General features: G+C 44.9%; 1 protein-coding gene across 1 annotated transcript in view; it reads right to left on the bottom strand.

Moving 5' to 3' along the window:
* Positions 1–23710, bottom strand: part of LOC121445596 (rho GTPase-activating protein 26-like) — a gene marked incomplete at its 3' end in the record, with an annotated part of 152582 nt that extends 128872 nt beyond the window's left edge. The window contains exon 1 of the mRNA XM_041647741.1: positions 23215–23710. Coding sequence (XP_041503675.1) covers positions 23215–23368 — 154 coding nt within the window. The remainder of the gene's footprint in view (positions 1–23214) is intronic.
* Positions 23711–26330: the final 2620 nt, after the last annotated feature.

The raw sequence follows: 26330 nt of genomic DNA, 5'->3' as shown, positions 1-26330 counted from the left end.
CTATGGAATTCTGCTACACTGGTTACAGCCTCTGATAACATTTCGCTTTCTTGTTCTATGATGTGCCCAACAACAGCAGCCTTCACAAAAATCCACCTGGCATCTCTACCCCTACTCTCCAGGCACAAGGCTCTTAGACACTTCTTAGACCACTTGCTCTGCCCAGACGTAGGAGTGTCCAATAGTTCAAAACTATCTCATTCCTTCTCTTCCAAATCTGAATATCCAAGGCTGCTTTCTAAACCACAGGCTGATAGCCCAAATTATGTTCTCCAAAAGTGGATGAGAGCCATGATCTATCTGGGAGGGAAAGCTCTTTGCCTTCCCTGGATGACCTTGCTCAGTTACTCAGGCCAGGGTGGAGAACTATGGTTGCCTTGGATACTATCCCCACCTCCCCTGTATTTATTATAGTGCCCTAATATTCCTCAGGGGAAACCATCCTTCCTTGGCTTTCAGAACATTTATTTCACATGCAGTTACTCTACTCTGGGTTTGAGCCAGCTTCAGAGGTTATCTCAAGAATGAACACATAATTCAAGAGTAAGCCAACAAAATCCAAGTTCAGACTTCAAGCTGAACTTATGGTCATAAGTCATCTTGCCAATGTGAGGGAGGGGCCGTCTGAGAATGAAAGTAGCCCAGAAGAATGTGAACTTGAGTGACAAAGAGAAACCAGGACGGAAGACACCCTTTAGAGCCATGAGACCCTGGGGAAAAAAAAAAAAAACGGGAACAGCCCTTGGCTTTCTAGCTACACACCACAGCAAATGCATTCTGCTTAAGCTTCTTGTTTGGTTTTCCTCTTCCTTCATAGTGTTAAGCAATCTGGTTGCTGCAGCCAGAATAGAAGCCCCACATCTACAAATGTGTACTACAGACACTGACAGGATGGTGGTGGCGGCAGCAGGGACTTCACTGTTGATTGTTAATATCACACATCCCATTGAGACCAAAGAGAAATTCGCTGCTCTTCCCTCCACCGATTCCAGGAACTCTGAGCTCTCAGAGATGTCAGGGCTTCTAATTTAAGAGCGCATTATCTGATTAGAACTGAAACAAGCAGATAAGTGTTTTAAATGAGTGTCCCTCATCTAGGCCCACCCACAACTGTTACCCCTCAAATCTCTTAGGAAAGAGAAAACAGACAGAAGGCAAAGGACTCAGAGTGAATTCTTCTGCTTCTGCCATTTCCAGAGTTTCACAGAAATCACTGTGGACCTGAGCAGCCCAGTAAGCAGGAGACTGAATGTCAGACCTCAAGGTCATACAATACGTCCCTGTATGTGACCCCAGTGCTCCAGGGCAGAGGTGGGCCCATTAGTCCTACAGAGCTGGAAGAACAGAGCAGACAGATTTTCCATGTTTCCTTCATTCCCACCCTCGCTAAAGTTCCTGTAACCTTTATGTCTCCGATGAGTATCAGCTATAGATGGTCCCCAATCAGATGATAAAGGCTTTGAAAAATAGTTTGGTAGAAAAACAGAGAAAAGATCTTTAATCTTATTCTTTACTAGGATACTAGACATCAGCAGAGAAGGCAAATGCCTATCAGGACAGCGGGCAGCCTTTGTTTCACACCCAGGACTTCTGGAATCCTCTACCACTATTCATTCTACAGCCACGGTCAGCTCCAAAGCACAGCCACAGTGCTGTTCTAGGTCAGGAAGTAATTTCCGGCACTGAGGAATCAATGGGGACAGAGCTGTGTGTCACACAGTTTTGAAGTACTGTAGTAATAGATCCCGAGACACTATGTAGGTCAGTAAGCCTCCAGTGCCTAGATGTCATTAAACAGGGTACTGGGTCTGCAGATTAAAAGAGGTGACGTTGCCCCTTTCTTCTCCTTACACACAGAGCCTAGGTGGGGGCGGGGACGCTGGCTCTTACTCCTCTATCCTGCTTATCAAGACCCAATTCCTAAAAATGAAGAGGAAAAATTGTGTGAAAAACACAATCTTCTGCTTGTTCAACTCCTGTTCAACTTTGTTCCAGCAAAGGGAGCTCTCCAAATGAACTGATATTAAATCTTGTTGAAAAGAAAGTCACTAGAGTGTATCAAAGAAATCCATGCGGAAACTATGTCTCCATAAGGGTAGCCACTAGACGAACACGGGATGCAGTTCCAGCTCAGAAAGGTCAGCAAATGACATGCAAGGAACAAAACAAAAGAAGCAATGAAAAATGATCCGTTTTTGTTCTACAGATACTTGCTCAGTCATGCTCATTGTACTCTATTCATAATATGCAGGAAATGGAAACAACCTAAATGCCCTTCTGCTGACAAACAGATAACGAAAACGTGGTGCCGATCCACGTGGAATATGATTCAGCTGTAAAGACAAACGAAGGCTGCGGGTAAAGGCGTGGGACTAGAAAAGATCATACTGAGTGGGGTGACCCAGACACTGAACACTGTCGTTCATGTGACTCCAACTCCAAATCTTCAGGCGTGAGTATACAACATGGAGTAACCACGGAAACCAGGAAACTATAAACAGATGATGGGGGAGGGGCGGAGGTGGGGCACGAGAGAGGAATAGCAGGATACGAATGATTTGAAGGGGGAAGTGGGGAAAATGGAGCAGGCTATAATTACAGAGGGGGCTTCTAATTACACTTTAAAGCAGGACACCCTTTCGCAGTAAGTACCAGGCACCTATGATAAATTCTCTGGCCAGCAGACAAGAGTAGGACTCATGTTCTATTGGGATCTCACCAAGGCCAGCTGGCCTAGGTCTGAAAAAACATGGGATAAATCCGGACTAGCTGAACATAGCGGACAATGAGGAATACTGAGAATTCAAGAACAATTGCAGTGGGTTTTTGATCCTACTGCACGTACTGGCTTTGTGGGAGCCTAGGCAGTTTGGATGCTCACCTTACGAGACCTGGATAGAGGTGGGCAGTCCTTGGGCTTCCCACAGGTCAGGGAACCCTGATTGCTCTTCGAGCAGATGAGGGAGGGGGAATTGATCGGGGGAGGGGGAGGGAAATGGGAAGCGGTTGTGGGGACGAGGCAGAAATCCTTAATAAATAAATAAATTTAAAAAAAAAATAAAAAAAAAAAAAAAAGAAGAGCTACAGGAAAAAAAAAAAAAAAAAAAAAAAAAAGAGTAGGACTCAACAGAGACCTTTCGTGTGACTTGTGAGTCCTGTAACTGGACTCAAACTATGTATTAGGTACTTAGGATTTCTGAGACATCAGCATCTCAGAACTCTTGGGAATGTTATAGAATCTTTATGACCAGGCCTGTTTAAAACAGAAACATCTGGAATAAGCTCAGTATAATATGGTCGGAGCATAAGATCCAGTCTAATTCCCAGAGGTAATTCTTTGTACAAGGTGAGGAGGCCAAAGACTTGGACATAAGGACAGGACCAACATAGTATTTTAAATCCCTGTATTATTTCCATGTTAGAAAAGGGCAAGAGGAATTAGTCATTAGAACAGAGATAGTTGCTATGATTTAATACCAGGTGCTTTGCACATAGCTCCTAAGTAATGCTACTGTCCCATTTTCCTAAAGGAAGAAACAACGTAAGGTGCTGGGCAGTTAGCAGAAGACTGCTCAAAGACAAAAGGGCTAGCACTGGATGACGTTCAAGTCTTCACCCCAACTCTCTCTCTCTCTCTCTCTCTCTCTCTCTCTCTCTCTCTCTCTCTCTCTCTTCCCCCTAGTAATCTTCTAAAGGTTATAGACGGATGTACCTCATAGACTATCATGAAGATTCAGTGAAATAAGGATAAAGTTTGGGCTGGGCATGGCTCTATGGTACAGCATTTATACAGTATGTGCACAGCTCTGAATTGGATCCTGGCAGTAAAAAATCATTTTTAAGTTTATAAAACACCCGAGAGATGCAGGCCTGACCCACTGTGAGCACTTAAATGATGGTGGCTACTCTACTAGCATTGCTATGGTTCAAGTCAATCCAACATCATGCTTTTGACATGTGGGTCTCTGAAAAAAAAAAATCTCTTGGCCTCTAAAATTCTGCTTAACCAGAAGCAAAAGGCAGAAAGGATTGGAAAATGCTCAGAAGAAAAGTAAGAACAGCCTGTGTGAATTTATCCAAAGGAGACCTGTGGCCCATTTACAAGGGCGTGCATTGAGGATTGTGCAATTTTCACAAAAGGAAGGAGTCACAAGACCTAACCGTACAAAAGTTGTGCATCATCAGTCCAAGAAGGCTTGACACAGCACAGCTGGCGAGTGGTAATAATACACAGAGACAGTCATGAGCGATTGAATAGAAAGACGATAAAACCAAAATAACTATCTCTAATTGGCACTACCGACATAACTAACATTTTCTACATCTTTAATTTCTCTCTAATGAATATGTAGTATTTATGTAATCAAGAAAATGCTGATCTGGGCTGACTTTTTTAACAACTGACCCATATGAAGAGAAAGAAGCAACATAAGCCTCTGGGGGCGGCAGAAGGGGTGTCCTATTATTTTTTTATGGGTGGCTCTGTGAACTGTGAGGCTGGCAGCTCTGGGGAGAGAGCCAGCAGCCTTCCATCTTATCCAGGATCCATCTACGTATGTCCAACGTGTGTCACTCCTAGACGTTCTAAATCAGTACCCACAAAGCTAGATCTCGTGCCCAGTCTCCTGACTTATTCCAAGTAGGTTTCTAGGTTCCCTAGGTGACATTATAAATAATTATATTTGGAGCTGTTCAACTAACCCAAATAATGCTCTCATTCTATGTCCTCATTTTTATTTCTTGTAATATAAGGAGTGGCCTCCTTGATTCAAGATGATTTTAACAGCACTGCTCCAGCCCAGTGATAAAAAAAGAGAAATTGAGGCTTGTCTCGGAGTCCCTCTGGTGAAGTAAATATAAGAACCAAAATGCTCTGGTCATAACAGGCGACGAGGGAGCGAGAGCGGGACATTCTGTACCCACCCTGGTTCTGAGAGGTCTATTCACCTCTGGAACATAACACAGGAACTTGAACAGGAAAGGGGCCCTGGATGGTGTTGTTTACAGTCGTGAAGACTAGCAGCAGAGACCTCTGGGTTCTACAGTCTTTTCACTACAATTGTGACTCCGGGGTTTGCCTAGGCCGTTCCCTTTTAAAAGGGCCTTTGTCTTCCTCATCATCACAATATCAACGGCTCACATCTTTGGCGTTTTAGCCAGACATTCTGTAGGGCGGTCACAATGAAAGAAAGTGGGGTGGGGAGAAAGGACACAAAGAGAAGGGCGAGCATGAGGGCAAGAGCCAAGGCAGAGAGGGCAGCAAGCAGTCTCTACTCTCAAATGGAAAGTCTTACGTGAGAAAAGAGGGCTCGCAGGCTAAGACTTGCACATCTCCCGATCATCCTGTATCAATGAATTGAACCGTTTTTTTATCCAGTTTCCAAAATATTTAAAGCTTGTGCCCTCCAAATATGACTATCTAAATCAGAATATGACTGGAAAGGTCCTCTGCTGTGAAGACAAAAGTTCCTCAAGATGGGGCAGAGCTCATTTGCCTACAGTTCACAGGCCCCTTGGGTTCATTTCCCAGCACCACAAGTAAGCAAAGCATAAAAGTTTTGAAAAGTTCCTTTCTTGATTCCCACATTATGCTACCCTAGATCTTGAACTCTTCCTTCCCACTCCCAGCCAGGAAGTTACTCAGCAAAGCAAACTCATCACCCAGGCAGAAAGAGGATGAAAGGAGGGCTAACCGGGGGCCTCCAGACACTCTCAGGGTTGACTGTGAGTGAGATTCACAGAGCCAGCAAATCATCCGGGGTGCAAAGGTAAGATGGTGCAAGGTCCCTACACCTAGACCGTGACATCACAGCATTCCCAGTAGCAAGCTGCACAAGGCTAGAAGTCCCAAGGAAAAAGCTGCCAGTAGCTGGGGGAATGGGAAAGACAGGGAGGTATATCTAGGAACTGGAGAGAGATGACAAAAATGGCCTCCCAGATGACTATAAATAGAAACATTCAGAATGTGTAGCCAACCCATAGGACCTCATGCAATAAACAAAAGAACTGTGTGGTGTGTGAACTGCAGCCTAATAAAGCCATTTTCTAAATCCTAAAGAACTCGCAAGGTCCCTGCTCATCGCTGCCTCCCAGCACACTGCCCCACACACCAAGAACTCAGCATCAGTCTGACTGAGGTGACTCAGCCTTCTTCTCTAAGCTGACATTTGGGGAGCTTTTCATATCAAATAACCATCAAAAAGAAAAACTAACATTTTTTTTTCTTAAAGAGACTCGGGTTTGGGCTTTGGAAGATAACCCAACATTTAGAACTGAGACCTGCAAAAATGAGCATGCATTAAATACTCTGTAGCTGCTGAACACCCACCTGCATGAATTCAGGCTGCTTCCAGTGCAAACCCCTAAGCCCTGTGATGGTATGAAGTGATGCTGCACAAACGAGGTGGAGGAGTGGAGGAACGAGCCAGAGTCATCACCCAGAGAATAGCAAGGCCAAAAGCGATCGGTTCCACCCCAATTTCCTATGCAAGAGAGCACAGTGTCCCTATTGGGGAACTTATTACGAGTGTGCTGGCTTCAGAAAAAAGAAAAAGGCATTCTTTCCAAAGAGAGCCATGTTGCTGCTCTAAGGAGACTAGCCACATGCTAACTCGCTGGCCTTGCACACTGCTCAGACAGCTTTAGTCAGAGAGCCAGCAGACAGCCTCACAGCCTGGCTGGCAGATGCAAATCCTGGACAAACAGCTCAGAGCTGTGGCCTGAAGATGCCGAAGGAGCATCCCGACTGCCTGCCTGGCCTCCATCTCCCAAAAGCCAAATCGTCCACAGCAGGAGTCATGTAGATGATGGGCTAGCTATTGGATAAGTGGCCCAGGGCAAGGTCTGTGTCAGGCATCTCTGTAAGACTCAGACACCGAAGCAGGAACCCCCGTCTCTGGGAGAACAGCACGAAGATTCCCTAAGCAAACAGCAGAGCCTGAGCAACACTGATGTCCCCGCGGCAACAACATCTTGGGCTCTCCCCAGCAGCAGCTGTTGTCTTTTCTACCCTGCCCTGCAGAGATCAGAACAGAGATAGGCACTAGCTCAGGAAGGAACCTTTGCCAGAAATGAGTGGCCTGGGGGTGTTGCAGTGGCAGGTTGGGCAGATCAGCTCTGGCTGGGTTTGAGATACCTCATCCTCCAGTCAACAGCCAGCCCCTCCCTAGATGCCATGCCTCTGCAGCAGCTCAGCCAGCTCACTATGCTTCTTGAATGTTTTTAAAGAAAAAAAAGTGTGTGACATAATTACAGGCTCTGACCCTAGCCGCCTTTAACCCTGACAAGGGCAGCGAGGACTCACTGTGGGAAAGCTCCGAGATATAGTTTCCTCTCAGATGCTCTCCACCCACACCCCATCCCCAGTGCTCAGGGGTCCCAGCAGGCTCCCATGCAGAGCCCATGAACAACTTGAATCCCAGGCATGAAGCCAAACCAGCTGAGATGCCATGATTGCTGAAACATTTACAGCCTTGGAACACTCCCTCATCCTGTGGCCTGCATTGGTGTTGACTGACACCTTGCAGATACCCGAGCTGGCCCAAGGAAAGGCTGGGCAACTCAGCAGGGCACATTAAGGGGGAAAGATGACTTAAGGACAAACAAGGTTTACACAGAATCTCTTCTGGCCTATTTTGACTTCCTGTGTGGTCTGACACCCACACACACAGGCACACACATACATGCAAATCACTAGAGAGAAAGCTATAGGCCACACAGATTTCCAGGCCTGCCCCTGAGCTCAGGCATCAGAATCTCCTTTGGTTGAAAGCCTAAAGTCTGAGAACATCTCTTTTAAGAATGTGTGCAGAGCCGGGCGGTGGTGGCTTTTGCCTTTGATCCCAGGCAGAGGCAGGAGAACTCTGTGAGTTCAAGGCCAGCCTGGTCTACAGAGCAAGTTCTAGGACAAGTTCCAAAGCTACACAGAGAAACCTTGTCTCAAAATAAAAATTACCAAAAAAAAAAAAAAAAAAAAAAAAAAAAAAGCAACAAAAATATATGCCGAAAAACCCTCTGGGGAAATTACGGCAGATACAACTCAAGATGGATGCAGTCATGTCAAACTTGGTACGACCATCACCTTGTAGCCAGGACAATCCGATAATTAAAAAAAAGCTATTTCCATTTATATTTCACTTATGTGCTTATGCCACTAAGCTCAATATCTACAGTTCTCATCTATATTTTTCCTAGTAATACCATTACATAGGTAGTAATTATGACCTTGTATTTAAGCTGTTCTCTTTAGTTCCTCCTCCAAAAGTCAAACCCCAAAGGCCTCTGGGAGCATTCTCATCCAAAATGTCCAAATGATGACTAGGGAGTCATCAACTCCTCTACGCACCTGCTACACAGTAATATGGCCCACAGCTTCAGCCTACACTCTTTTCTTAGGGTCTTAGCTCCCTAAGATTAGGATCACCTTAGGATCCCTAAGATTAGGATCACCCTAGACAAACTGCATCAAAATCTCTGGGGTGGAGGTGACAGGTGTCAACGGACACCTAAGGTTGAGAACCACTGCATAGGTCTCATCGTTACGAATTCGTTCGCTCCAGGAACCCCAAATACCACCTGAGGGAAGCCAAAGCCCCAGGTCTCTTCCAGAGCTCACCCCCACTCCGCCTGCATGCCCATGAGAACATCTACAGACACAAGCATCACTCAGCTGTGTCTGCATCACACGCCACAAATCCACAAGAGTGGGATGGAGTTCAGTCAGCATCTAGGACCTGATGGGTACTTTGGAGGCACCCTAGTTCCTTCCTCTCCCGTGCCCTCATTGCTCCTCAATCCAAACACTGTTGAGTATGCATTCTCCTGTTTGTTCGTATCAATAACTCTGAATGTTTAAGCAGTGATTCCCCTAAGTCAAGCAGATTTCTGCAAGAGCACACTTCCTGTCACTCTTTCTGTACTCCTTGGCACAAAGCCCCCCCACTCAGGACAACCACATTCTTGTCTGTGAAGCCCACCGTGTCTCTACCTTTCTTACCAGGCACCACGTAAAACATGTCCATTCTCTCCAATGCTTCTACCTTAGGGCAGTGTTAAGCATACAGTGAATCTTATATTACTGATGAAATATGAGGTTATTTTAAGTAATATAATAACAAGTACTTTTTTGGGTTTTTTGAGACAGGATTTCTCTGTGGAGGTCTGGCTGTTCTGGAACCCATTCTATAGACCAAGTTGACCGTGAACTCAGAGATCTGTCTGTCTCTGCCTCCCACATGCTAGGATTGAAGGAGTGTACCACAAATACCAGGATAGTACTTTTTAATTTAATGATCATGCTTCAGTGATTCTTTTTAGAACACAAAGTGGCTAAACTCATCAAACCTGTGACTTCTAACATAATTGCAATTTTGAGCAGACTTTCTCAAAGTTAATAAAGAAGGGTAAAGGTGAGGCATAATTAGCGGAGGTGACCTACAAATGGCAGATAAGTAACACGGGCCCCTATGGACCTGAGAAGCTTCCATTAGCCTTTCCCAAAGGAAACAGAGGTTCCCTCCCCTAGGATCCTTCCAAACTGCCAGCACTCCTCACCCATGGGGTCATGGGCTGCTTCTGAGTCCCCTGCTTCCCTTCTAGAAGCTGAGCAACCAGGAGAGGGACAAGTGTCTGGTCCACAAGACCCACCAATGAAACCTCTACGCCAACAGGAGCTGTCCCAAGTACCTGAGCATAGACCAGAAAGCACAAGTGGCAGGATCCTGTCCTCCATCACAAAGAAATGCTAAGCTCTGCAGGATAAGCCACCATGGGGAGATGGTCCACAAAACATCCCCTCTCCTGCCTGCCAGAAATTCTAGTGCTCACAGCTACTAGGTAAGACACGCCCACTAGCTCAAAGTCACTACCTCCAATCACCAAGTTTTGCAGATTTAGCACCTGCAACCCTCCTGAACAGAAGACGAACTACACCAGGTGAAAACGCAACAACTCCACTCCAGAACGTAAGACCAGGCCTTGTATTTGAGTGACTCGTCCTATGTCACATTCTGTGGGATAATTTTCACTATAGCTTTTAATATACAAACCAGGGAGAAGGAAATGAAGAAAGACTCCAGGTTTTTTTGTTACATAGATGCTACTCTACATAGTAAAGAAACTGCTTTTCTACTCTCAAAATCAAGGCTCAGGAAACGCAGCTCACTCAGAATTTCTTGGACTAATTCCCTGAGAGTATCTATCACGGTAGAAAATACACATAGTGCTTTTAGCTGAGCAATTCCACAGTAGGAAGTCATCCTACAGATCTGATTACTTCTGTTTCCCATGCCAGAGGTATGTACCTCACAGCATATATGTGTATGCATATATGTGTATGTGTACATGAACATCTTTAAATGCATGTGTATGTGTGTGCATATGTGTGTTTATATACATCTGTATATAAACATAAGTATGTTTATATACATGTGTATGTATTATACTTATTTCTATACATGTGTATGTATGTGCCATGTGTTTACATACACATGTACTTGTATATGTATGTGTTTATATATACATGCCTGTGTGCATGTATAGAGAGATAGACAAATATAGACAAAGTTTCAGGTAGTCCAGGGGTTAGTCAGGACTCTCTAAATAGCTAAAAATAATTTTGAACTTCTGGTCATCCTGCCTTTACCCTCTCCATACTGTGATCATAGATAGACAAATGTCATGACGTACAGTTTTATGCATAACTGAGGATCAAACTCAGGGTTTCATGCATGCTAGGCAAGCATTCTACCAACTGAGTTATACCTCCAGCCCAACTGGAAATAATCTAATTGTGTAATGGGGGAATGGTTAGAAAAATCTGTGCTTCATCCATTTGATGGATGCATGCACAAGTACAGAACATGTAACATACATCACAATTAGACACAAAAAAATACATATGGGATCCTTCTAAATGCATAAGTGTATATAAGTGTACAAATGAATACATATACATTTGCTGACACATTTATAAATTTCATTAAAAATTATCCAAGACACTGGCAAAATGCTTTCAGTGGAATTGGGGATGGAGACACAGGGGTTGGAGGATTACTCGAAGTCCTTTTGTCTTTTGATCTGTGCCATTTATAGGTGTTAACTATTTAGATCAGCTCTGACAAGGAAACAGACATGAACAAAAGTCGCTTTAGTTTTATTTTCCTCTGTCCACAGCTGACCCACAAGTGTAACAATGAGATACACAGCCAGAAGTCTGTTGCAATTTGGGCCCTATCTGCTCAACAGTGACCTTGACATAAAAACACAGCCAAAGTTCAACTTGGCTGCCTGGAAATCTAGCTAAAGCCACAGGGTGTGCCAGTGCTACAGCCACCGGGATATGCCAGTTCATCTTTTCAAAGAGTTCCAACGAGCCTGCTGTAAACATAAAAGTCAGTATGATAGCAAGATCAAATGAGCATTGAAACCTACCTGTGGTATCTTTACAAACCATACAAAACAGAGTTTATTTTGGCTTTTCCTGTGTGGCAGCAGCAGGAGTCGAAGTGCGGCTACTGAGTTGGCCCGGAGGAGCTAGCTAGCTAGCTAATAAGGTTTGATCCAGAATTCTCAAGCCCCAAACCTTTGTCCATCTGGCAAAGAAAACACACACACATGCACATGAACACCCCACCCAACCCCAGGAATCTCCACTTTCTAAATATAGTAGGCAACTGCCTGGTCTCCAAACTCACACTCTGCAGCATTCTGTGCCTTCCAACCAAGGTGAAACGAGCCAGACATAAACACGCTGTGACAGCTTCTGGCCCCCACTGCCAAGCTGTTATCCTTACTGTTTCCTCTCTTCCTCCACTCTGGGTTTCTACAGAATGTGGAAACCCTAGTGACTGATTTATAAATAATTTCTCTAGCTACTAATGCTATTTGTCCTCATCCTAACAAGTATGTATTCCTGCTGGGCCCCCCAGTTTGAGTTTGGAAGTCTTTTCAATATGGACAAAGTAAGGCTCATCTCCCATTGTACTTAGAAGGACCTGCATCTCAGAAAAGATATAGACAAGCCCAAGACTAGTAAGGATTCCTGGATTTCCCACCCTACCATTGCACACACATGGTGGGGAGGGGGACCTCATTCTTTCAGAATCAGTATCCGGGCCACAAAGGGCAGCCTATTTAGAATTTTTCCAATTAAACTAAAAAGTTAAGCTTCAGAAACATAATCTAGCACATATTCACAAGCACCAAACCAATTAGCTACAGGGAAATAAAGGACCTAAATAATGGCTGTTACAAAACCTATAGAAACTGGAGTCCGAAACAGATCCAGAATCTTTCAAATGTTGGGACCCATACACACAAAAGTTGACATGGGAATGATTACTCGGGCACTTTCTCTAGCTAAAAACCTGAGATAATCCAATAATTAAACCCTCTTAAATAATCAGAAGGAATGCAGGGTATACATGTACTGACCTAGCAAAAGTAAGATAACAAAGTAATGGGAAAAGTACAACAAAAATTTATATAGTAAAATCCCATTTTTAAGAGATAATACACAGAAAATGGATGTGAGAAGGAGCATTCCAAATGAATGAATGAAAAGAATCCCGAGGTTGTGAGTCTAAGTCAAAGGTAGGGTACCTAGCCCACCATCTGAAACCCTGAGTGTGATCTCAGAACTGAGAGAAGGAAAAAGAGAAGTGGGGGAAGGAGAAAGAGAGGGAGGGGGAGGGGAAGAAAGAGGAGGAAGAGAGAGGGAGGAAGCCTTTACTCTGTATACTTCTCTGGCGTGAGTATATACTCATGAATTATGTATACCAGTGTCATCTATATTTGCCTCTGAACTAGGCCATTCACTCACACTACTAATCTTCTCTCCAAACCTAATCTTACTGAAATGTTCCTGATTTCAGAAAACAGCATCATTCACATAACTCAGGTCAAAAACATCTTAAGTCATCCCTGATTTCTCTTTTTCTCTCTGGCAGTCCACATTCAATTAAGCAACAAATTATGCCGGCTCTCCTTACAAAGCACCTGATGTTACCGTCCTGGCCCAAGGTGGCATGGCTCTAATGTCTATCCCAACAGCTCCCTAATTGGCTCCTTGTCCCATCTTGTACCACTATCTTGTCTCTCATAACCCTGTTGGCCTTGAGCTCACTGTACACCTAAAAATGACTTTGAACTTTTTATCCTCCTGCCTACCTCTACCTCCTAAGTGTTTGGGTTAAAGGCATGCACCACCATACCTGATCTACATAATCCTTTTAAAGCACAAATCGGATTATATAATAACTGCCCATGGCCATCCATGACAATGAGGATGAGTCCCCAAGTCTTTTCCAGCGCTCGGGAGATGTATGACCTAGGCTGCAGACTCCCAAATTCATTTCCCACTGCTATGCTCCAGTCAGAGATGGCCTCACTGGGGACCCTTTCCCTTGACTTCTGTAGCTGTTAACTCTCTGACAAAGTCCTTAGCAGAGTCCAAGGCTTTAAAATCCATGGCAAGAGCAGAATACAATCTCTCAATTTGTGCATGAAGGTTTTTTTACTGGCAAAATATATAGAAAGATAGATAGATTAGATAGATGGATGGATGGATAGATAATCAGTTGAAATGTACTAAGTTGTGATTTTCAAAATTAGAAACATCCAATTATTAGTATAAATCTAAAATAATCACTTTGACTATAAGGTTATAATGGCATCCCTCCTTTGGGTAATTTTCGGGAATGCCATGGCCTTGACAGGATAATACAATCTCCTTCAGGAGTTGCTTTCTCCAACAGCTCTGTTGTCATAACAATCTTCTAATTCTGTCAGCTCTAGGGGTTTGGGTCATTGTCTAAAGATGAGAATGCCTACCTGTGAGATCCACCAGCAGAGATGCTGATTGACCTACTTAGAGCAGAGGGCTGAATCACTGCCCCCTAAAATACTAATCTCCTAAACCCACGGGTCCTGAAATACAAGTGAAACTGTTGCAAATGGAAGAGTCCCCAAAGAAGACAAATGGATAAAATGAATTACTGTTCACTTCATAATCAAAAGTTTTATGGGATGAAACAGAGCATAGTATATGTGAGAATACACATTTCAACAAATAAGGAGCGCCAATAGCCGGGAAATGCATGCACAGATGCTCAACATCATTAGTCATGAGTAAAATCCAAATTATCACCAAGTGAGATATATTACTCCAGTAGTTTGCTACTACCAAAAAGAGACCATAGAAGTGTTGGTGAGGCTCACACACTGATGATGTGTAATGGGGCTCTTCTCCCGTGGAAAACGACCTGTCAGCCTTTTAAAAGTTAAACTGTTTCCTTTAAACCTGAGTTTAAATCAAACTTTATGTTTTCCATATAATTCAGCAATTTTACTCCTAGGTAAGACACAAGACTAGAGGTGAAAACATAAAGACATGTATGTAAACATTCTTGGCAGCATCACTCAAAAAAGCTAAAGACCGAAACTCATCTCAGACACAGAAGAGCCTCAAACCAACATGCTAAGTGAAAGAGCCTGAATATAAAGACCTTGTAACCTATAACTCTACTTAGCTCCCATTCTCATAAACAACCACTCTAGACACAGGGAAAGGGACACCTGCAAACAAACATGAGGAAGCTTTCGGGGTAGCAGTTTTCATCGGCTGGATTATGGTCATTGTTCCTCAAGCCACCTAAAACAGCTGAATTCTATGTCAAGAAAATTATTAACAGTGGAGCTTTAAAAAAAAAAAATACCCACGCCCCCAAAGCACGCTGACCTGAAACAAATGGCCGCTCTGAAAGGGATATATAGAAACATGATGGAATGTTCTTGGGAGACACTTGACAAATTAGCATGTCAAATGCAAGTGTTCCTGGTCATTCTGTAGGGAAAGCAAAAAAAGGAGAGGAAAAATCATTTCCCTGATTTCACAGGAGAAGGAATCGTGCTTCTTAGTGGAGGTTGCTAATAATTAAAATTTAACAATAAGAAACTCGGTCATAAAAAGAAATCTAACTCTAGTATCTGGTCTAACACAAATGAACCCTGAAAACATCACACTACATAAAATAAGCCAGATATAAATGATAACTGTTGTATGACTCTAGAAATGCCTAGGACACCAAATAAACAAAGATTGTCAGGGTCTAGGATGTGATGGGAGTGGAGTCATTATGTTATTTGGACTATCTCAGCTTGGAATGCTGGGAAATCTCTGGAACTAGACAGCACAGACAGTACACACACTATGAACGAACCCAACCCCACTAAAGTATACGAAATTATTTAAAAGCTGCTACATCAGTAAATTTTTTGCCATGTACATTTTACCACAATAATTTTAAAAGCCTGTTTTGAAAAATGAGCAAAAGAAAAATCGAATAGCCATCCCACCAAAGAAGGTACACAAATGGTAAATAAACATATAAAGAACTCTCAGTGGAATATGTCACCAGAAAATTGGAGGGGAAAAAGTGGAAGTGAGCATGAATTCCTCCGCCTATTATATGGTCCAAACAAAAACAGCACCACATACCTACAGAGCAACAGGACCGCTCACTCTGTGCCGGAGGGAATGCAAAACGCTGCAGCCACTTTGAAAGACAGGTTGGTTATTTCTTACAAAACAATACATACTCTTATCACATGATCCAACAATCACATGATCTTTACGCAAATGAACTGAAAATTCATGTCTACAAGCAAAATAGTTATGCTGGCTTCCTTCATAATTGTCCAGACTTGAAAGCAATCAAGATGTCCTTCAACAGGTAAGAGAAAAAACAAATTTTGGTACTCAGCAATGAGACCCAATAGTTACCAAGACATGGAGGAACGTGAACTGCACATTACTAAGTGACACAAGGCAATCTAAAAAGGCTACAGACTGCTGCTAGCTATCTGACAGTCTGAAAAGGCGAAAGAAGAAAATGAAAAAGCCCATAGGTGGTAGAAGTTGAAGAAAAAGAAGATATGATAGAACATAGAGGGTTTTCAAGACAGTGAAACCATAATGATATAATAAACAGTGCGCTGCCAATGCCCATCAACTGTGCACCACCAGGAAACTTTCACGAATAATATCCTACCAGGGACCAAGGGTATGGGTGTGTACTCACCTGCGCAAAGCCCTAGCTTCAACCGCCAGGACCGATGAGCTAAAATAAAGTCAACATTGGTAAATCGGCAGTAACTGACATGCCAGGATTTTGAAAGATGCTTAAAAGAAAAAACGGAGAAACCAGAAGGAACAGACATTCTACGATATAATGAGAGTCTTGTATATATTCTACCCAAATGTTCTTAAACCCCAAGCAAATCTAAAGAGCAAAGTCTATTCTTTAACAGTGGGAAGATGGTTCTAAGTCACAAGCAGAGTTAGACTAGCGATCACATGCAATTTGTTTAATGCACTGTGAATAGAGAAGCATGCAAAGATGTTTTTAGAGTCAGTGTTATATAAAAACTAAAAAAAAATCTTGTTTGGATTTAATTAGCTGTTGTTTATATTTGTATGAGTAATACTCCAAATGTCAGTATTACAAATTACCACCATTTACAAATAATTAGGAAAGTCATTTTTTTTCCTTTTCTTCACAAGTTGCTTAAGTAAATCAAAGGAATTGGGAACAATTTTTTTGCTACCTGACTCCATATGTACTTGGTCCATTAAGGTTTTTTGTGAGCAACATAATTACCGCTCAGCCGATCAATCTGGCATTGGACATCTTCTGAGAGTTTATGTCATACGAGAGCAGCTCGTTCTCGGGGCGGAGGGAGGGGGCTCAGCAGCTAAGAGCACTTGCTGCACAATCATGAGGAGCTGAGTTCAGACCCCTGGCACCCACATCAAAAGCCAGTGTGGCCATATGTGAACCCATAAACTCAGAGCAGTAGAGGGCAGAGACAGGGGGATCTGGGGGGCTGACTAGTCAGCCAGCCTAGACAAAATTGTGAACTGAACTCTGGTCGACAAAAAACCCCAAATAAGTCAGAGAGTTGATAGAATGGGACACATGATATGCTATGCACTACATACACACGCACGTGCACACACGAGAGAGAGAGAGAGAGAGAGAGAGAGAGAGAGAGAGAGAGAGCGCGCGCGCGCACTCAGTCTCACCATGGGGGGAAAACACCTGCGTTAAATGCTAAAGAAGTGGGAAAGGTGACTAGTTTTAAAGTACACACACTTGTAATTATTTTACTGTTGTTTTAATGAATAAAGAAGACGAATCACTCACTTTAACAATTCAGACCAAGAACAGGTTTTTGGCCTCCCTTTTCAGTGCTCTATTACCCAATTAAGAATGAATCACTGATAATCACTTGGTAGCTCCCAGAGAGAAAGCAATGCTTTACAAAGACAAGACAGAAAATCCGCCCTCCTATTCTACCCTTCCACCCTATGAGGGAGATAAAAGTTCAGAGTACAATACAAAATACTAACTAGCCTTGGCTACTCAGGGCTGGAAATCTACAAAGCACTACTCGATCTTCTCAATTAGCCTAGCACCTGCTGCATGTTTCCCCTTCTAGAAGAAGTCTGCATCTTCACTACTGGCATTTTTATTGAATATACTCAAGGGTAATGTTTAGAGGAGGGCCAGCAGACCATCGCCAACAACTTCCCAGCCAGGTCAATTTTGAGAAGTTAGCCCAGAAATGCAGAAACAGGGCAGTAGCAGGCCCACCATATCTGCAGGTCTAGATCCTATGTTTCCACCAACCAGTATGAAAATATTTGGGGGTGGGGTGGGGGAACCTGTATCTGTGCTCAACACGTGCAAACATTTTTCTGTCATCACTGCATAAACAATACAGTATGTATTGTTATCTCCCTAGCATTCACATTATGTTATGTATTAGCAGCAACCTTGAGCTGCCTAAAGTATTCAGGAGGCTATGTGTAAGTCACATGTCAACAGCAGAAGAGAGATTTGAGCATCTGAGGATTTGGGTATCCAAGATGAATCTTAGAATCAACCCCCCCACACCAGACAGAGGGACAACTATATCTGTCTTACAGAACGGTAGCAGAATGGTGTTAGCATGGCACAATATGGGGGCCCTTGGCATAGGAGCAGGCACTTACTAAGTGCTCAATAAAATGAAAGACACTGGCTTTTTTTTAATGTGCTCTTTGTGTTAAAAATCACCTCGAGAATATGATGGGAATGAAAGAACAGAGATCTCAAGATAAGTTACATCTGGGAATGCAATGAAAAGGACACATCATCCCTTTTTAAAAGAAAGTCCATAAAAAGCATAGAATCAGCTAATATAACATAAAAGCTTTCATTTCATTTAGTCAAAACGTTATCATTCCAGTAAAGGGCAATCTGAAGTACGGCTTTATTCACAATTACATACCCAACCTAACTAGACTGGAAGGGCTGGATTCTTGGTTTTGTTCTAGTTATTCCCTCCGCACTCATAAAACTTGGTAGAATCCATGCCCCTCCCCATGGACAGAAAACACCAGACCACACTTTCCAGACCCTGGGAAATAAATCAGTGTGCCCTCATCTCCATTTAAATCCCCATCTTGCCAAGAATGAATGGTTTATTGACTCAACATTTCCCCATCTGAAATTCAGTTCATGAACTAGGTTACCACCTAAAGGTGATTATGGCCACCTGAATGACTGCGGTTGTATTTCTGCAAATCTACGGAGACAGAAAGCACAGTGGCTGGCCAGGGCTGCAGGGGTTGGAGGGAAGAGCAGGCAGATGAATGGTAGTAAAAGCAGGTTCTATTGGAGATGACAAAAGTGTTCTCTGACTGCTGATGATGGCTGCACAAACGTGAACATACTGCACCGTGCAATTAGATGTTCTTAACGAGCAAGCTATCTAAGATAAGGTGAACTACATCTCAGTGACACCACTGTCTGAAAAACTGCATTTCTGCCCCACCCATTTAGTTTGTCAGAATAAGGACTCTATCTCAGAAAGCAGAAGTCAAGTTCAGAGGGGTATTCCCCAGCAACAAATCCAGAAATTGATTGTCAACACGTGAAACAAAGCCCAAACCCCTCAGACTGACAGCTTTTCATGGCTATGAAACCACATTAGGTTTGCCATAAGTCCACAAGAGTCACACATGAAGACCATTTGTAGTGGGTGGTTTTGTGTGTCAACTTGACACAAGCTAGAGTCATCAGAGGAAGTAGCTGAGGAAATGCATCCTTGAGATCCAGCTGTAAGGCATTTTTTCATTTAGTGATCAATGGGGGAGGGGGGAGGGCCCAGCCCATGGTGGGTGGTGCTATCCCTGGGCTGGTGATCCTTAGTTCTATAAGGTAGGCTAAGCAAGCAGTAAGCAGCACTCCTCCAAGGCCTCTGCACCAGCCCTTGCCTCCAGGATCCTGCCCTGCTTGAGTTCCTGTCCTTGACTTCCTTCAGTGATAAATAGCAAAGTAATGAAGTGTAAGCCAAATAAACCCTTTCATCCCCAACTTGCTTTTTGGTCATGGGGTATCTCAGCAATAGAAACCTTAACTAAAATACCATTGCCTTCAGCAAGCTTGTTATACAGACAGGGAGGCAGGCAGCCTCTTTGTCTGAGATGGAAACCTCACCTAACAATAAGTTCATAAAAACAAGAAAGACAGGCCAGGCGGTGGTGGTGCACACCTTTAATCCCAGCACTCGGGTGACAGAGGCAGTCGGGTCTCTGTGAGTTCGAGATCAGCCTAGTCTACAAGAGCTGGTTCCAGGACAGGCTCCAAAGCAACAGAGAAACCCTGTCTCAATAGGACAGGGACAAGAGACATTGGGAGACTATCATATGTTCTTCCTTTTCAACTATGTTACACCCCACCACCCCACTTGTGGTTCACATAACCACATTTGACACGAACACTATTACCAGAATTCTAGGATTGTGTCCATCAGTGACTAACAGACACTATTGGAGTCCCCAAGAGCTGGCAACATGCACCTCTGCCCCTTTTGCTTTCAGAAGCACCAAGTCCTGACAACCTTGAATGCTGGCATACTGCAGTACTGATGAAATTCACTGAGAGGTGCCAAGGGCCATGTTCCAAGTGTTGCCGTTGGAGGTGGTGGTTTTATTTTGTTGTTTTAACATTCACTGTGTCTTTTGGGCTATGAGAGGTCAGTGTGACTAGTTCCATTTACAAAGGAGGAGCTCAGACGTAGTAAGGTCAAATAATCAATAAGCATTGGGTCAAGATTTGAACCCAGGAAACTCCAACGCTCACCCATCCTCTATCACTTCTACAGAATGAAAAGGGAAACAAGACTCAAACACACAAAACTGGTCTGCCAGTGAGAAGCAGGGGTCCTGGGTGACTGAGTACTGCTCAAAAGGTCAGAACAAATCACCATCAGCAACGACTGGGAACTGACAAAACTGCACACCAAATGAGAACTCTCTAAATAGTAAGGTTTGTGTCTGTCTTTCTTCCTTGTCTATGTGTGTCCGGACATGCTTTGTCGCTTACATTCTGTGTCCATACCAGGGATGGAGAAACCAGATGGAGTTCAAGGGGTTTGTTTTTAAGGTGTCGTTTTATGTGGATTTTGGCAGATTCTCAAGCAGATTCAAAAGAAACATGAGAGAGGCTCTAGTTTAGGCTAACCTAGATGACAGCAATGTTGCTTTATTAAGTGGGGTAAGTGTAAGGTCTTTGGAATTTGACAACTTGTATTTGAGTACCTTGAACTTACCTTGGACAGGTCTCTGACTTCTTGGCTGCTTGTTGTCATCATTTACAAAGTAGAAATAACATTAAAATGATGTAGATAAACTCTGCCAACCCCTGGAGGCCATTTTTATTACCTCTGATTATATGTATAGATAAAGCAAATCTGAAGCCAGAGATCTGTAGAAGTACTAGTTATAAAACAAAACTAGTGCTAACTTTATAAGTGGACATAACTATGTATCTATTGTTAAGCTGTACTGAACAAACACTGGCTTCTCATTAACAGTAATGATCTGATTGAGGAAAATTACTACACAGGAACTAATATGGTATACAAAGCATCAGGCACCTCACGATAACACAAGGCCTAAAGCAGTGTGACACATCAGTCACACTCTGCTGAAGCAGAGAGGCACAATCTTAAAATGAAGAAGTCTTTGAACCAAGTCACAGAGCCAATCCATCCCAACATTGCAAAGATGCTTACTGTCCTCGGAAATAGTAAAAAACAAATTGCCAGTCACCCAACACACCTTCCTCAGAGTCAAGGCTCAGATATAATGCAAGTCCAAATTCTAGCAGGTTTGGTCCTGCAGGCTCCCTTCTGGGCAAGAAGGATAAAACAGACTGAGAGTTCTACACTGGTCAGAATTACATTTCTATCTCAGACCATGCAGCTTCAAAAGCTCAGAGTTAGTGATTCCCTAAGCCTGTGTTCTCATTAGCAAAATCAAGAGAGATACATGAGATTAGCACACAAACAAGCCGTGGCTGCCACAGAATTTTGTGTCTCTTTAGTCATAGGAGCAGCCAAATATCACTGCTACATCCTGGTATCCATTGCAATGCCCAGGAAACAGGAGGCATTTGCGATGTTTGCTGAGTGAAGCAGAGGATCAGCTTAAGCTAGCCTAAGGTCTGCCATGATGGTATGGAGCATGCTTTTAATCACAGCACTCTTGGGAGGCTGAGGCAGGGCGATGATAAGCTCCAGGCAAGTCTGGAGTACAAGGAAACCCTGTTTCCAAGAAAGCAAGCAAGCAAGCATAAGGGTCAAGCAAAATTTACAGACCCAACTTCTAAATGGACCCCAAATTTACTTCAAACTAGAGGACACTTGTTCCCTGAAACAAGGCAGGCCCTGGTCTTTGACAGAAGAAGCTGTTCCTCCCACTCAGGTAAGTCACAGCCTCCTGTAGAGACTCTGCCCTGGCAAGCCTCCTGATGTCAGCCTGGCGCTTTTATTTCACCCCCAGAAGTCTGGCACTTGCCCTGACATTCCATCCTCTCGCCCTTCCATTTTCAAAGCAACAGGCTTACTAAATGGCATCTTGGCCCTTAAGCTTTTCTTTAAAGAACCATTCTGGGGATCATTCTCACAGCTAGGACCCAACTCTGGTGAGGCAACCATTCTAAGCAGAAAGATAGCGTCTATTAGGAACCCATCACAGAGACAGGAAAAGTAAAGAGTCAAGACAATTCCACTATCCGCCTCCACTTCCTGAGTATCAAAATGAAAAGACCGCCTGAACTATTTTTAAAATGAACCCAATGAAAAGGTATCCTTCTCGCCCTGCAAGGTGCTCAACCCTAGAATGTTTGGATTTGACCATAAAGAGAAACTCTAGCCTTGCTCTGCAAAAGTTAGGTGGCACGAAAATTTTAATACACATAGACACCTTCTACAAAAAAAGGGGAAAAATTTTAAATGGCTTCCCAGAATCTCAGGGACCTTTAAGATGAGCTTAAACTTCTCTTTTCTGCGCGAAGGCTGAGGATGTCCCCTCTCAGCCTTTTGAATTTTCAAGGATAGCCGAAGGGGCGGGGGTGGGGGTGGGGGAGAGCAAGGGAGCGGGAGAAGGAGAAAGACGGATGTGTTCGTTCTATTTTTAAACCTTCGCCCACAGTTTAGAGTAAAGGAACACTCTGGTTCTATACTCCCACCCCTGTCACCTTCTGCTAAGCACAAGAATCAAAACCTGCACACGTACACCGCATTGCTATGTCTAGGGATGACTGTCAATGCTCCCAGGAATATAGCTAACCTAATCACTCCAACGCAGAGAACCCGGCAGTCCGGACCAGGCTGGAGCTGCATGCAGGGCTCGTGCAGAGCTCAAAGCAGTCGCCACCCTCCTCTTCCCAGGGATGGGCAGCGCCCCCTCGGTATGTTCCATTCCCAAGCCGGGGCAACCGGCTAGGCACCCGGGGTGAGCAACTCGCCCCCTAAGGACACCGAGCCGTGGAAGCGTCGAAGCGATGGGTTTCTTAGCAGGCTGCCGCAGGCTGGCCGCTCTGGCCTCAGGCCAAAAACACCTGTGTCGCACACACCCACCCTGTCCACAGTGCCACCCCGATTGATCACCTCCCGGCTGTCCCCGAATGCCGAGGACTGGTTGGCCAGACGCCTCCAAGGCAACTGTCTCGCTCTTTTCTCACGTTTTTCTCGCCCGAGGCGAGCTTCGACACCCGTCACTCAGCGCCCGGGGGGGGGGGGGGGTGAAAGCGGGCTGCGCGCGGGCAACCCAGAGCAGAATGCCGCCGCCCCGAGCCCTCCAGCGTGGCTCCGGACACTCACTCTTGAGCGCGCTAATGAGCGACTTCCCGTCCTTGATGAGCTCCTTGATGAATTTGTTGGTCTTGTCCAGCTCTGCTTCGTGTGACTTGAGCGTCTCTCGGAAGTGCGGGCTGTCGAGGCAGCAGTCGCTGAACTCCAGCGCCGGGAGCCCCATTCTGCCCGTGGAGCCGAGCTGAGGGGACGCGCCTCGCGCGCTGCTCAGCGGACACCCGCGACGACGGCCAATCCACAGGTGTGGCGCCTGCTCGCCCCGCGCGCGGGGTCAGAGGGAGCCGGAGACTCTGGACCTCAGCCGGGATTCAGCCGGACTGCGGGCGCTCCTGCGCTGAGCCACCGAGCGGCACGCGGGCTGGAGGCGCGGCTGGCGGACCCTCGGCGGCGCCGGGAAGCGAACGAGCGCGGCCACCGCCTCCCCGCCTCCTCTGCGGCTCACTGCTCAGCAGGCTCGAGCGCCTTCTCACAGAAGCCTCAGCCGACCCGCCGGCGTCCGGGCCGCCCGAACCTGCTAGCGATGACCTAATCCACTGCAGGGCCAATCAGCGTGCTTGCCTCTGCCCGACCCCCAGGGCCGCGCGAGGACGCCCTGCCCTTCCGCGGTTCTAGTCCAATCATATCTTTCTGAAGGCGGGGTCTGAGCATGGGGGCGGAGCTCACGCTAGCACTAGGTCCGCAGAGCAAGCCCCGCCCCCTCCCGCTCAGTGCTGGTTGCAGAACCAGAGCCCCGTGCAGCATTCTGTGATGGGTGCGCCCCTGCCACCTGAAACTGACCCACCCGGTGCTGCCCTAATCGGAGCCTGAAATGAGACGTCTGCTAATCTAGGGAACCGAAGAGCCTAGGTGTGCCAAGCAGGAAAAATCCCGAATAAGAACTGCTCTTCGTCTCAGCCCACCCAATACTCCTGAGAATTCCTGCTTGCACTCAAAATACAACCCCTTGCGCAGGAGAACTCTCAGCGCTCGGAGCTCCGCACGCCCCGCTTCCAGCCAAGTAGAACGTATTTGCTTCTTTAAATCACCAACTCTCCTAGCCTGCAGTCCTCTCGCCCCCTACTGTCCATCGCCCTCGCGGCCTCTCTGCTCGAAACCCGCCCACGGCTGCCCCCCACCGAAGGTTCTCACGTCCTTAGCAAGAATTTCAGCCGCCTCGTTTTCCTGCTGGGTTTCTAGCACCATTTTACACAATTCTGTCTAATGTCTGTCATCCTTCGTTGCTGCACAGCTTCCCCGGGGCACGTGCCGGCGCAGTTCTCTGCTCGGGTGTTGCAATCCCATCAGCTAGAAGAGCGAGTGGTATTTAAGAACAGAAAATGTGCACCGTGTGCGGTTGTACCTGATCAAGCATGTGTGCAGCCCAGGAATGCATTCCTCTCCACCTTCAGGGTGACCACCCTCGTCGTGATCAGTCACAGGAGTCAAGACTGACAGCTCACTCAGTGCATTTGGTAGGCTGGGTCTCAGTGTCTAGAACTGAAAGGGAAACTCTAGAGACTAGGGACTGACTCTGGCTAAATTATTTCTGTGTACAGTAACTAACAACAGACCTTCAGTTGTTTGGAGGTGCTTCTTTGTGTTTTCAATCGGTCTGCTACTGTACACACAGGACTAGACTCAGGATAGCACCAGGAGTCCAGAAAGAACTTGAATGGGCCTGTTCTAAAGAAGACACAACCAAGGAATAGCCTTGTTGCCTGATGTTAGGATAGAGCCCCTAGACACTTGGAAACAACAGAGAAAAGTTTCAGGTTCCCAAGTGTCAGAAAAGGAGCCCTAGTGTGGGAAATTAATTGATGTATTTATTGAATGAGTAAATACGATCAATTTCATAGTTTGTATCAACAAAGCCAGACTGGAGAGCAGGCCCAGAGAGCAGATAAACAACAGGTAATTAAACCCTGAAAACAGTCATCCCTCCCTTGCTATAGATGAGGAAAATCTAGAATGGAAATTCCATGGAAGTAAATCTGCATACAAGGCTTGAGTACCTAAAGGTGGGTACTCTGATTATCTATTGCTCTATGATGGCTCCCACAAAACTTTCATGTTTTAAGACATTGACCACCCCTGGGAAGACTCTAGGGATCCAGCTTGGGGGCTCTGATCAGTCAGTTACAGACACTGGAGCAGAGGTTCATCAACTGAACCACTACCACTCCTCAGGAAGACTGGAGGCTTCTCTAGGCATCTTCTGTGTGGCCTGATTCAGATTTCCTCAAGCCTGCAGCAAACAAGGAGAAACCATCACGTTTCGTGACCTAACCATGAATGTCATACACTTCTACTGCCTTCCTTGGCTGTAAGCAGGTCAGTCACAAGTTCACACCAATGAAAGCGGAGGGGGATCCAGCTGTATACCTAGATAGGAGAACGACATGAACAGGAAATAGTTTCCTGGCTGTTTCCAAACAATACATTCTGCCTTGGTAGACCTGGCATATCGTGTTGTCATTATCATTTATGCCCCGGCAATACTGAAGCATGCCTGGGCAGCCCGTTTATGGCGGTTCTCCGGTTGTTCTTATCCCGGGCAGTCCTAGATGCTTGTGTTATTGCCATACCCAAGGTTCCACAGTCTTCCTTTATGCTGTCTATCGGCGTTTTGGGGGGCTTTCCTCCTTGCCTTATCCCGTGCACTCCTCCAAGCAGTGCTATCTTCGAGTACTTGCCGTTCTTCATTCTCATAACATGGCCGAAGTATCTCAAGCGCTGTTGTTGTATCCTGTACTTTACTTCCTTCTGTAGCCAGGCTGCACAACAATGACAGGAAGAAACATGGCATATCGTGTAGTGTTCAATAAATGTTAAATGAGTGAAACAAAATGAGATACATTATTATGTGTTGAGAAACGTTGGGCAAATACGCATTCAACAGTACATGTATGTATAAATGATTCACTGTCATTTGTTTAATTTGTGGTGGGCACTGTTATACTTTTTGACATGTAATTGATGTCTACAATGTACTACATAACTTGAACCAGGTTACATAGACTGAGTAGTCTGTGTGGCACAAATATACTAACAAGCATGGAAATTAATGTGGGCATGTTACTGGAGTCCTAGGCTATAGGTCTAAAGCAGGTCCTAACTAGGTCCTGCCACTTGCCTCTCTCCCTACT

The sequence above is a fragment of the Microtus oregoni genome, unplaced genomic scaffold (assembly GCF_018167655.1).
Source record: "Microtus oregoni isolate MIOR12 unplaced genomic scaffold, Mior012 000220F_ref0000125, whole genome shotgun sequence".
Lineage (NCBI taxonomy): Eukaryota > Metazoa > Chordata > Mammalia > Rodentia > Cricetidae > Microtus > Microtus oregoni.
Note: the sequence above shows the minus strand (reverse complement) of the source record. Positions and strands in the feature narration are given on the sequence as shown.